The sequence below is a fragment of the Podarcis raffonei genome, chromosome 5 (assembly GCF_027172205.1).
Source record: "Podarcis raffonei isolate rPodRaf1 chromosome 5, rPodRaf1.pri, whole genome shotgun sequence".
Classification (NCBI taxonomy): Eukaryota; Metazoa; Chordata; class Lepidosauria; order Squamata; family Lacertidae; genus Podarcis; species Podarcis raffonei.
This window is the reverse complement of record NC_070606.1, coordinates 57,244,894-57,258,483: the sequence shown is the minus strand read 5'-3', so window position 1 is coordinate 57,258,483 and position 13,590 is coordinate 57,244,894. Positions and strand designations below refer to the sequence as shown.

The following is a 13,590-nucleotide window of genomic DNA, read 5'->3' as shown; positions in this document are numbered from 1 at the left end:
TGGAGGTCTATACTATTATGCAGATGGGGGAAGGATAAGAGCAGGCATGGCCAAACTTGGCCCTCCAGCTGTTTTCGGACTACAGTTCCCATCATCCCTGACCACTGGTCCTGTTAGCTAGGGATGATGGGAGTTGTACTCCCAAAACAGCTGGAGGGCCAAGTTTGGCCATGCCTGGATAAGAGTCCCCCCCCCTCCCTCACATCATGCTAAAACCTGGTGTCCTCTAAAGAAGTTGAATGTTGGAAGATTCAGGACATACAGGACTTCACACAGCACATAGTTAAAATGATGGCATTCACTCCCACAAGCTGTTGTAATAGCAATCCACTTTTCATGGAGGATTTGGCTATCAGTGGCTATTAGCCAGGATGACTGTGTACTATGTCAAGAATTGGAGGCACTAGGCTTCTGAATACCAGTTGCTGGGAGAGGGCTGTTCTGTTCATGTCCTCCTTACGTACTTCCCACAGGCATCTGGTTGGTCACACTGAGAGCAGGATGCTGCACTTGATAGGGCTTTGGTCTTATCCAGCTGGATTGTTCTTAATTAGCTGGTCACCTCAACCAAGCTGTGTCCCCAGCTTCAGGGAAATCTTATCTCCAGTCAGGTTGGTACCCTGCATATTTTGATTCATAAAACTTTCTGGGAGCGCTAGACACTTACTTTTATTTATTTTTTAATGAAAGCTCAGGCTCTGGGGTCCTCTGCTGACGTGGGCCCTGGTGAAATTGCTTCAGTTGCACCATGGATAATCTGGCCTTGTCCGCAACTCTGTGTGCATTTTTAATGGCAAATATAAGAATAAATTCCAAAGTCTATATCAGAGCAACACTTTTATTAAGGCGATCAAAGTGGCATGTAAGCTTTGAAGTCTCCCAGAACCTGCATGCTATTTCATGACATTTGGGTTGGCTTAATATGATCTTTGGAAGTTTCCTTATGAGCAAACATGGCGACAATTACTCTGTGTGTGTATCAAAAATAAATGTTCACTATGTATACAGCAAGGATCCAATTTGATTGGTGCATGCCTGCTGATGACAGTCTAGCTGTGCCGCAGCGAAGAGGTTGAGAAAGAGGCATGGCTTACCATTGTGCAAGCAATGCTTTGTAAGAGTGTTCTTGTTTTGGAACAAAGAGGGGTAGTTTAAGCCCTTAAGAAAGGGTACTGAAGCCATTAATAAGAGCTTTCTTTATAAAGTCACGATCTGCTGTAAAACGCTACATACTTACACTTCCTTTCCTATGGAAACCAAGAAAAGTAATCACAAAGCAAATACTATAGGGTCATTGTCATCTCCTCGAAGCTATTCAAGATGAGACCCACTAATTAATGGGAAATTCATCAAGCTGAACAATGGGTCATTTTATGTGTTCAAGCAACATGTGAAGTACTGAGCATTTCTGGAAGTCATAGAACTGCAATCAAAAACTGTTTTAAGTGAGTTTGGAACTGCCTATGTTATATGGTGAAAAGTGAAGCTTGGAGAAGCATCATATTCTTGGCGCTGTGCTTGAAGGAGCTGGTATCTGTAGTGAGTCTGTCTTGGGACAGACGTTGCCTTTATTACTATGTTCTTAGAATCTACTGAGGCAGGAAAACTCAGAACCCTTCAAAGCCCTACAGCTGTCAGGCACTATGATGCACAGCAACTATAAGTTGCAATTATACATGGCTATAATACATAGGAACGACTGAAGGAAACCCGAGTTTAATATCTAAATACAGATGATAAAATATGATTTCCTCCTTTCTTAACTTGTACACTTCAATATTAGTTTGGACTTGTAATTCCTTTCTTTTCATTTCTCAGTTCTTCATCTTGATTGATTTATTCTTCTCTGCTCTCTTTCCCTGTATACGAAACACTCTAAAGAAATCAGTTCAAAGCAGTTACAATGAAAGTGTGATAGAAGGCAGTAACACTTCAGAGGACAACAGGGAGCAGAATAAAAGCGAGGTTTTACATCTAGTTTACAACATTCTGAATGTTCATAGTCCCATGCAATTTCACTCAGAGTGAATTTTGGAGTCATTCTTTGAACCCAAGTTCACTCAAAGCACACTTAAGCAGCCTAAATACACAATTCTTTTCCACTTAGTGTGTTATTCCAATTTGAAGGAAAAATGCCTGTTCACCAAAATAATCAAATGCCAAAATATACTACACCTGTGTTCTTTGTAATATTTTATGATCAAAGGATAAACTAACCAATTACAGCTAGAACATACTTCCTGCACCAGTGGTATGTCTTGATGATTTTGAAATTGTACACACATTGGGTTGAGCTAGAATTTCATATCATCTCACCACCTCAGCAACAACTTATTCAAACCAGCTTCAAATTACAACTAGAACAATGAATCCAGTTCACCTAAAATATCATTCCATAAACAAAGACCTACACTATATAACAAACTATTAAATCTGGGGTCCCAGGATGGCACTGCCCTTGCCGTCCACCAGTCCCCTGGTCAATTTTTTAAATGAATTGTATTGGTGTATTTGTGTCAGCTGTTTGGTTGCGGGGGTTTGCCTTTGGGCAGGGGGTTGCTGTTGCCTGCTTTTTGTGTTTTGACTGGTGTGTTTGTGTGATTTGCCTGGTTTTGGAGTGGGAGTTCTGAGCAGTGTCAGTTTCTCTTCTGTGAAAGCAGTATTGTGTGGTGTCCACAAGTTTCTTAGATTTCCAGATGTGTTCCTTGGCCCAACAAAAGTTGGGGGCCCCTAAATTAATCTAATACATCAATTAAAAAGTATTTACGTGCACATAAATTCTAGCTGACAGAAGATGTGTCAGAACACAATACCTAAGCAGAAGTGGTAAAATGTTGTGTTGTGGGGTAAGGTGTTAACACTTCAAGGAAAATGTGCAGGAGGCAAAATATCATTATCACCATCTTGGTATGTCTGGGAAGTGCAGCTGACAAAAGGTTTAGGAAGATGATAGGAGTAGCAGGCAGTCTTCACAAACGCACTAGAATCAACGGGAATATAAGGGAAGAGATCCTGATAGCAGGAAAGACATAGCTAATTTCCCAACCCACATAGATATGCAAAATAATTAGCTTATTACCCAAATGGCACAAATTTATAACGGTTTGCTCAGTCGTATTCTGAAGGATTGGGCCTGTGTTTTGCAAAAGGCAGCACTTGTTGAACAGTGGTGGTTAGGTAATTTTAGACTCTGTCCTTAATGGGCTTTTACTTCAACATGTGGTAAGCCAGCCCTCTTGTTCATTTTGCCAAGTGGGGTCCTGGACGTCTGCCCAGAGTCCTGGCACCACTGTTGTCTAGCTAGCAGATGCTGAAAAGTCTTCTGACTTAATCTTTCCTAGCATGGGTCAAGGCTGTATCAGAGGCACGCTGCCACAAGCAAGGATGTTAATATTCATTTTCCTAGAATGTAAAAGCTTAGTTGGGTGCCAAGAGATTTATTTACTTGGTAACTACAGTTTACTTTGAGGCTTCAGCCACAGATTCTGCAGAACAAAGTGTTCCTTTTGGGAGCAACACTCTAGAAAGGGACACATTCCTAGTACAGCGGTTTGTACTTCCCTTAAAGCCTTTATTTTTGTTGGCCAAGGCTCCCATTATTTTCAGGAGCTTGAGCTAATGGTTAACAAAAACTGCACACATTGGGTTGTGCTCTCATTGGGCACAAAGTCTCAAGGCAAGTTACTTTTTCCTGTGCGTGAATACTCCTTAACACTTTTGCTCAAATAAATCAAGAATTGACAATGCTTGGCTTCAAGGTTACACAGAATATCCACACATCCCAACCCCAAGAAGACCCTGTACACATAGTAGAGTAAATCTGCTACAGTTCACTTGCAAAGTATTCTTGGAAATTGGATATGCATACATAGACAAAAGAGCTTTGAGATTACAGTCTAGGGTTAATTATAGCTAGGGCATTCTCACACCACCTCATAATTTTCCTGGCCCAAGAAATCAAATGACATTGAAGAGTCAATATAAAAAGACTCTCACATCTGCAGCCTCCCCTTAACATGGACAGTTTATTGCTGAACAAAAACATGTGATCCTGCCTCTCTGCCACCAGACAACCAGCCTTAAAACAGTCTGACACAGGGTATGCTCAGCCGTCCTCAAGCCTGAGGGCCTCATGCATTACAATTTGGTCTTGAAATAAACGTGAAAGGGAACTTTGGTTTCTTGACCATATATGAATGAAGTTTCATTCTACAATAAAAGAGAGTAGGAATCCAGGTGTTACCAATTTATTTATTTTAAAATATTTTTAGCCTGCCCTTCATTACAAAGCAACCCCAGGTCAGGATATAACAGTTAATTAAAACCACAATTATAAACATAGATCATAAAACAGGAAGAACTACTATATCAGTGATAAACAAACCCAAAACTTAGCCGGGGCTATTAACATGCTACAAAGGCTCTTACATCTGCCATAATGATTATACCACTGTATGGTATACTCACACTGGAGGTAGCAGTATCAAATAGGTAGAAACAGTTGGAAAGCACTAGAAAATTTCATTGCATTGTTGATTTGGGTGGGGGAATTGTTTCACTATTTATTTTCCAGAAATAAATAAATACTGGTGTAAAGCTTTAGCAACCCTGGTACTTACAAAGGTGTCCCCAGGGTCCCTTGTGTCCCTGGCAAGGAGCTCTATCAGTGCCCCCACTCACCCCCCAAATATCTTTACCACAATAGCCACATTAGAAATTATGACATTTTATGGGACCCAATTACTTGAAGCATCCAGAATGAAGGCGAGGCAGAAGGATGAAAACAAATGCACTGGTTACCCATTTGTTTCCAGGTTCATGTTAAAGCCCAGAGCAGCTGTTTCTAGGTTCAATTTAAAGCCCTTTTGGAGAAGCCATGTTGATTCTCTCTCAGCAAGGCATGTTCTTCTATGTTGCATAATAATAGCTCTAATATATTTAAGGCAATGGCCTTTCCTCTTAAACCCTTTTACAAATCGATGTTTCATTAGTTACCTTCCTGTCAGCTGAATTTTAAACAAATTTAATATTTTTGTTAGAAAATATTCAATTGGACCCAGTGATTTGTAGATAGTTCTACAACTTCAGTTTTGGTCACTTCTATTCTTGGGGTCAGTGGGGGAATCAGACATAGCACCTGCCCACCATCTTCCACACTGAAGTTCAAAGCAAATAATATAATTAATTTCTCTATCTTTCTTTAGTAATCCTGTCTTACTGTATCTTTGCTCTGTAATGATCCAAATATCACCCTGGCTATTTTCCTGTCTCTAATGTACTTCAGTGTTCTGTTCATTGTTTTGAGTGGGATTCAACTAACACGTCACACTAATGGAGGCCCCCACAAGTGGCTAGCTAGCAAAACAGGGCTTTTCTGCCTCTTCTACTGCCCCTCCAGCTGGCTCAGGGGGAATGTTGGGAGAAACCCCAGAATAGCATGCAGGGGAAAGATAGTGGGTATTGTTCCATCTGGCAAACTGAAATGTTTGTGCTGATAGAACTATTGCCATAGTGCTTTGTTGAATTCCTTCTTTTAGCAATATGCGCCTCAAATTTTTTTTCACTTGCCTGCTAGTTTTGCTTTTCCAGCATATTTATTATACTTCCTCTTTTTCTTTTAGTTTTGGAAGGCTTCTACTTTTTAACACTTTAAATACTTCATCCCGTAACACATTAGACAAAAATATTTACAAAAATAATTTTTTGTTCCATTCTGTTGTTTATAGAAATACTGAACGCAAACCGGATATTTTTAATATAAAACAGGTAGATATTTATGAATATCTCTACATCAAAAATTTATTGTAACAAAATTGAATTCATAAAGGCATTTTCAAAAGCAAAACCCTTCAACACACATTTGGTCTAAAAACTAGCTTTTCAGGTCACCATACATGCACATCTAAGCCTCTTTAAGACTATGAAGTAGCAGTTTCACAATAGGACAGAATCTTTAAGTGCACAGGTAATGAATTAAGAATTAGCAAAAGAAAATCTGACACCTTCTATAGAGGCACGGGAGTTGCATCAGTAGTGCGTCTTCCATCTATCCCTCCAATTGCATAAACTTTGTTTGCTGCCTATGTGATAATGGATTAAGCCAATGATCTTCATCTGGTGGTTTGGGAACCACTATCACAGGGGTGGGGAACTTGTGGCCCTCCAGATCTTGCTGGATTACAATTCCCACCATCCGTCTCCACTGGCCCCACGGGCTGGGGCTGATGGGAGTTGGAGTCCAAGGTCATCTAAAGGGCCATGGGTTTCTCACACTTGCACTATTATATCACAGCCTGGTCTAAGGGAGGTCACAACAGCAGCAATACTAGACAAATTTTTGGTTGAAAACTATGAAATGGATCCCCAGGTGCGTGTTTGGCTTAATGGTGGATTCTGGGTCTGCAAAAGTTGAATTCTAAGCATTGTATAGCAAGGTTTAATGAAATCTTTGTAATAAGACCATTGCTGTGGCTAGGTTACAGAAAATGTTAAAAATGAACTCCTTCATTGTGTTGTTGTTTAACCAGAGCTTTTTTTATTGTTCACAGGGCATTACTACTACTGGCTGGGAAACACAGGGCGTTGTCTCAAGCTCATATGCATGGAAGGGGACAGACATAGTCATTTTCTACAAAGGCAGCAAAACAAAAGCTGGGGGAGGGAGTAGAATATAGTGGAACATTTGCAATAAGGGGAGCTATGACAGAGGCTGCAAGGGACAAAGGCACACATGGTAGTGACTGCAAACCAGAAGAAGTGGGCTTAAAGGAAAGTAGCAGGGGATAGAGAAAGGTTACTGCCGTCCTTCTGACAGACTTTCGTAAAACAAAGTCTGGTTATTGTCTTCAATAGGAATGTAATCAGTTGCATGATGCCTTCCAAAGGGACCTCAAAGGCAGCCCTGTGCAATCTACTGTCACATCCACGCTGTGTGAGTAGCACCGGTATTCTGGTGTCTAGTTAACATGCACACAATTTCTCTCCAATTTTAACTAATTTATAGCATATTGCATATTTTAATGCTATTACTCACATAAACCATGAGATACAATGCTTGCGGTTTTTTGAAAGGTGATTATCCCCCCCATTTTAGGCACACAACTGAAAGGCTTCCTTTTCCTATTTCTAAACCAAGACCATTAGTGTACAATAAACGTCTCTGAGAAGAACACATCTTTTCCAATTAAACACTGCACACTGGAGATAATCCCTGAGAACACCAGTGAAACTGTCTTTCAGATAAATACTGGTTTCAAGCTTAAGTCCTGGGAGTCAGCTGGGAGTGCTGCAAAATACACAAACCACATTTAAGACAAATCCAGTCATCTTGACACATTTGCTCTTCCCCGAACTAGCTAGGTGTTAATGACATAATAGCACTGCAGTATTTATAGCTGTACTTACTGTACAGCATTCCTTTTTCTGATTCTAACTTACTATGCAGAGCGAAAACTGTGCATTAATGTTCATCATGCACTTCCCAGAATGAGGATCATTTGTTTCTTCAAAGCCCCTCCATGTTGGATTTTAACAAATCCTTGAAAGTGTGGGATCTCTGCTAAGAATCAGACCATAGTGAAGTACAAGTAAGCCATCCTAGAAAGTAGGAAACAAAAATCACACGTGTAAACAAGTCAGAACAAATTCAAAAACAAAGCCTTGCCACACCTAAGTCTCTTTATGCCACCTAATGAAAATTTGCTCTTGATTGTGAATAATAAAATGCAGGATCTCCCAGTGTGCTATTTAATGAACAGAGGATCAAGGGAGTCAACAGCTGAGTATGAAGCCCACTTGTAATTTCTTCGTGAGTACAGTCCCATTTAGAGGTGGTTTGAAAACAACTGAACAAGTCATTCAGTTGTTTGCCTGTGTCTGAACACTGTAATATCCCTTTTAAAGAGAGGCTAACAGTCAGAATGCACAACCCATTGTTGAACTGTTCCACATCATATTGCAGCCACTTTTGTCTTTTGACTCAGCTTCTCCATCAAGCCACAGTTATTGCAGAGGCTCCTTAGGATCCAATCCTCCCTTCCAGTAAGTTTGAGGGCTGCTTTGCACTTTACAAGGCAGTGTTTGCTGCAGTAAAACCAGTGTTCAGCTTAGCAAAAATGCCAAGTGTTAATGGCAGATGCATCATCCTGAACACCTATGTATGTATTGGAGAAACCTGACCGTCTGCAGATTCCTGTTGTATGTACAGTATAGTACATGTTTTTTTTGAAGACGACAAACACACTATGAGTCATTCTCCATAAGCAAGCTTCAGCTTTCGATCCCAGGACAAAGTGTTATAGAAGGCAATTTCCCTGAAACAAACAGCTGTAGTAAATGAAAAAGCAGGCACTGCTTTGGGGTTATATATAGGGTTGGTCCATACTTATTGGCAAGTCTGTACAAAAGCCATAGGGAGTCAACTGGCAACCTCCATTTGACTGCATAATTGAGCCATTGAAATCAGCCAAATCACAACAGTTTTATATGCAGCCCTAGCATGGAAGTTTGGATATGCAGAAATGGTGCCTTATGATAGGTTTAGCCTTGCCACAAGTCTGTCACAATTTCCTGACAGGCTACTATTAGGTGTGAAAGGCAATGCTGTGATTGTGACTTCTTCTGATATATAGTGTGTTCAAATGTTGGAGATGTGTTGGCTAGAAAAGATCTACAACATCAAACAAAACATCACCTATGAGCAAAATAAATTTAAAAAAATGTACTGCTGTATAACACGTTTCTCTACTGATTACACTTCATTCTGACACCTTGCCTAGAATGCAAAGTTAGCACTTATGCACCAAAGTGAGAAATGAACAATTCAACCTGTAAAACAGGTTATTTTAATTCAGTAATTCAGCAAGCTATCCTCAGATTTGATTAAAAGAGCCACCAGATTATAATCTGTATCTTATTTTTTTATTTTCAATTGTCCTTATATTGTACAATTTTAAAAAGTGGTAAGAATTCTACATTACTGCTGTGATCAAGCAAAGTCAATATGTGTGTAGAAAGAGGCTTCTACAATGAATGCTGTTCTAGATGTGACCAGAGTATGCAACATAATCCTGCCCTACAATGGGCAGCGGTTGCACCCAGCACCTGCTATCACTATGTGCACAATACTCTTGAATGCTAAAGTACAAGATCAGCATTGTCAGTTCTGATTCCAGATGCACACTCTACCCACCACTGTCCTAACAAATGATTAGTGCATACAAAGCAGACAGAGCCAACCACCTGTTCAGCAGGGTTGATCTGTGAATGCAGAAGCACATGCTTAGCCTGCAGTATGCAAGGATGCCTAGATCAGAGCACATTCACCAAGGATAAGAGAGTTGGTGAATTTTCCTTTTCCTCAACCTACTAGGAGATCCATGATATACCCTTTTATGTCTTTAGACTGGGAGAGACTGCTTTCATTAAAAACAACAACGCTCTAAACCATAACAGCCTGAAATTTAGATTCAGGTAGGTAGCCGTGTTGGTCTGATGCAGTCAAAATATATATAAAAAAATAAAAAATTGTCCAGTAGCACCTTAGAGACCAACTAAGTTTGTTCTGGGTATAAGCTTTCGTGTGCATGCACACTTCTTCAGATAACTGAAATTTGTTTATTTTTTTAAAGTAATGTGCTGGTAGAAGTCATTTAAACACTACATGAAGACTCAGATAGACTTAAGAAGCAGTCCTATACTTAAGTTCTGTTGGCTAAGATGCTATAGGATTTGGCTGAAGGCTTGCTGTCCTGGCCAGCTTCTAAATATGCCAGCAGCACAACAGAATGCTGTCAGAACAGATAAAATGGGGTGGAGTCATGGGCAAGGCAGACTGGTACAGAGGAGGAGCACACTTGTGCTGTATCCTATAGCCCTTCAATCCTGGTTGACAGGTAACTTTACATCAGTGCCAGACCTGGCATAAGATTTCCCTCTATGCTTGAGTCAGTGACCACTCTGTCCACATCAAAAGATCATTAGATGCACTTGGCCTCAGAACACACATGGGAACCTGAAAACATTGCTAATGCTTCTTATCTCAGAATCCTAATATGTATCTCACCTCAGTACTCTGGACACATACTGTACATACAGCCCCATTCCACTTCAACAGCTAGACCTCACACAGGTTAGCAAGAGAAGGAGAAACACATGCTATGATGTTTAACTGGTGCACCTGACACCTGTCTCTCTTCATCCCTTTTTGCTATACTTGAATACTCTTGTCCTGCCTCAACAGTGCTGCTGAAACATTCCTCCCCAAAACACTGGGGAGCAGTGTCTTCCACACAAAAGGGAGGTGCTCATCCGTACACACAGGCAAACTTGCTGTTGGTAAAAGCCAGACGCTCCACTTCAGCCATTGCCACTGCTGGACTCATGCACACTTTTGCCTTAAAGGTTCACAACTCAGAAGCTTTCCTGGCAAATGCAGTGCTTGGCTATATCCCTAAGGGGTATATGGGAGGCTGAGGCAGGAGCACCAGGGGCAATTCCCTTGCAGCTGTGGCATCACCTTACCTGCACTGCACTCTCCCCTAGAGCTCGCTGGATTTCCCTCAAAGTCTGATAGTGTTCCAGCAGGTGATCACCACATATTATGTCTACCTAGAAATAAACAGAAAAAGTATCAAAATGTGTTTTCTTTAGCTGCAACAAGCTTGGGGCTTTAAAGTTTTAATTCAATGGCTGTTTGAGAACACATTTTATGTATCTATTTCATTTCCAGAAATGTTCTCCCGGACCTCAAACTACTCTTTTATAGTCCCAATTTCAAAAAGCAATTCGAGGATTTAGCAAGAGATCTCTCCAAAACACAAGTTTTTATTGCTATCAAGAACCCATTGCCTGCAATAGCACTGTAAAGTAACAAGCCGCTATGAACATGTAAAGGACACTCCTAAACAGATTGAGTTCGTTTGAAGACAGCACCCCCTGTCCCAGCTTCGTAAGACTTATTGCTTCTCTGTTAACTACTTTAAATATCCTTTTCCTGTCTTATTAACTCCATTGACTTTGGACTTTGTTCAAATATTAACTTCATTTTGAACTGCTCAGTGGATGTGTCAATAAATATCTCAAGAAATTCCATGTTCAAAGCAAATATCCCTTCAGCACAGGTGTGGTTAAACTTTTTAACATGAGCAGGTGTCCAAGTATCATTTTAATTAAATAACGCAGGAGCTCCTGGGTGCCAGTTCTCTGTGGACACTGTGTACATGCCATTTGCAATCTGTATCTCATCTGATACTAACAAGTCCCAGAGTTACTGATCATTGGCAACTCTCTGAATGATTCTTTAAAACTAAACAGAGGTGCACAGTCCATTCATGTAAGAATTGCATGCAACTATTGCATGATATTGCTTAAGTCATCCACACCATCAGCAAACAGAAATCTCAAGTGTGATGCAACTGAAACAAAGATAGGATCAACAAGTCATGATCATGTCCATGTTTAATATCTTAGTCGGTAGAGTTCAGTCTTTCTAGTGTCAATGAATTGTTTCTGTGTTGATCAATGTGCTGTGATTTTGTTACCTACAAAACACTTTTGCACTACCGGGGATTTGGGGTTGTATTCCAGGGTACAATTTTAACTCCTGCAGTTTCAGGAGTTTGCAAGATTTGCAAGAAGCAAGTGGCAGCAGCAGACAAGTTGTCTTTAGGTTGTTTATTTTGTTTTATTATGTATTTTGTGTTTTCATTTTGTATTTTTATGTTGTGAACTGCCCTGAGATCTGTGGATGAAGGGTGGTATATTAACGTAACAAACAAACAAACAAACAAACAAACAAACAAACAAACTTTTTTTACTGACAATTTCACCATCAATCCTTGATAAAAGCTTCCTCAGTGTGAAAATGGCTGACTGGGTTCTTAACAATGAGCTGTGCATCTTTGACTTATCTCTGGTGCTATTCTATGGTGGGTACGAATCTGTTCTAAATAACAGGAGGCAGATTATACTCAAGATGTTTCTGGATATTTTCAGAACCACCTCTCCCAGTCAGCAGATGATTATTTTAGGGTTTTTTTTAAAAATCCAACAAAAACAAAACACATCCTGGAAACCTATAGGGAGTCAGAGATATCTTCACTGTTTGAAATGTTTGAAGTTAGTTCTGTTTCCTTCACTGAGGATTTTATTGACTTAGTCTGCTAGAGCAGTGTTCCCCAACCCCCGGGCCGCGGACCGGTGCCGGTCCGTGGATCAATCGGCACCGGGCCGCCCGAGGAACTTCAAATCATTTCACTGTGGTGGGCAGCCGAGGCGCAGAGCATTGTGCCCTCTCAAGCCCGCCCATTGTGTGACAATAGCGAATGAAAATTCGCTATTGTTACACTGATGCTCCTCCTGGCCAATCAGGGAGCGGGTCCTCCCGCTTCCTGATTGGCCGAAAGGCAAACCTCACGCCATTGGCCGAGGAGGAGGCGCCACGGGAGGACTGAGGACTCGAGGTCGGAGATGCGGGGACTGAAGAGAAGCTGCCGTGAGGTAAGTGCACGGAGGGGGGGACTCAGCACTATCAAACAGAAAGAGGAGCAGCAATGGTTTTATTAGAATGCCCTTTCACCCAGGCCTATTGCACTTATTTAGGTCAACAACTCCTGGGTCGAATGTGTTTGTGCGGGTTCAGGCATAAGTGCACACGGGGGGGCGGGGGTTCTCTGCTATTGAGGAGACTCAGCACTATGGCGCGATGATCTCTGTATTGAAAGGGGGAATGCTGCGGCATCTCTGTATTGAAAGGGGCATGCTGGCATCTCTGTGTTGAAAGGGGAACACTGGCATCTCTGTATTGAAAGGGGGCACAGTCATCTTTTGTGATTTATATATATATTTCACAGTTATTTTGATACACTGGTCATATATTTAAAACACTGATCACATTTTTGCATTGATAGTTTTTTGATTTACATTCGGATTTAGGTGACATCTGGAGCTGAGCGGTTGCAAGCAGCAGTGGAGTGAAGAGAAAGAGAAGGTATCACTCTTTTAGCTCTTCTATCTGTTCACCGGTACTCGTGTGTACTGACGTGTTATTGTGTCTGCTTTAACCCACAAATTAGCAAAAATGAGTATGAAACAGACATCGTTAGAAAGTTTCCTTGGGAAGAAAAAAAGGCCCAGTGAACAGACAGAAGAAGAGCCTTCAACATCAAAGAAACATGCAGCTTTTAACAGACAATACCATGAGTCCTATTTGAAATATGGAATTATCGGGACAGGTGATTCCCATGCATCAAAACCGCTCTGCATAGTTTGCGGCGAGAAGCTCTCTAATGAGGCAATGAAACCTTCAAAACTGCTTCGCCACTTGACCGCCAAGCACCCTGGCATAAAAGACAAGCCCCTGGAGTATTTTGAAAGAAAAAAACGGGAGCACGAAGCACAGAAGATATTTATGAGGGCCACCACATCAATAAAGGAGAATGCACTGAGAGCATCATATTTGGTGGCTAACCACATTGCTAAGGCTAAAAAGCCATTTACTATTGGTGAAGAATTGATCTTGCCCTCCACTAAAGACATTTGCCGTGAACTTCTAGGAGAGGCTGCTGTGGAAAAGATAGCACATGTGCCTTT

The 13,590-nt window shown here is 41.0% G+C and overlaps 1 protein-coding gene and 1 long non-coding RNA gene across 4 annotated transcripts in view; both read right to left on the bottom strand.

Moving 5' to 3' along the window:
• LOC128414279 (uncharacterized) overlaps positions 1 to 13,590 on the bottom strand; it is a 137,558-nt gene that overhangs the window by 13,422 nt on the left and 110,546 nt on the right. The window lies entirely within an intron of this gene.
• PCGF6 (polycomb group ring finger 6) overlaps positions 1,734 to 13,590 on the bottom strand; it is a 34,053-nt gene continuing 22,196 nt past the window's right edge. The window contains exons 9-12 of one of the 3 annotated variants that reach the window (XR_008330627.1): positions 10,522 to 10,608; positions 7,438 to 7,596; positions 2,814 to 2,980; positions 1,734 to 1,875 (exon numbers count right to left, since the gene is read on the bottom strand). Coding sequence is in view for 1 of the 3 variants with exons in the window: in XM_053389318.1 (XP_053245293.1) it covers positions 7,528 to 7,596; positions 10,522 to 10,608 (156 nt within the window). In the remaining 2 variants the exon portion in view is untranslated. Of the gene's footprint in view, positions 1,876 to 2,813; positions 2,981 to 5,611; positions 7,597 to 10,521; positions 10,609 to 13,590 lie in introns of those variants that run through there. The other 2 variants (XR_008330628.1, XM_053389318.1) reach the window with 2 other exon arrangements.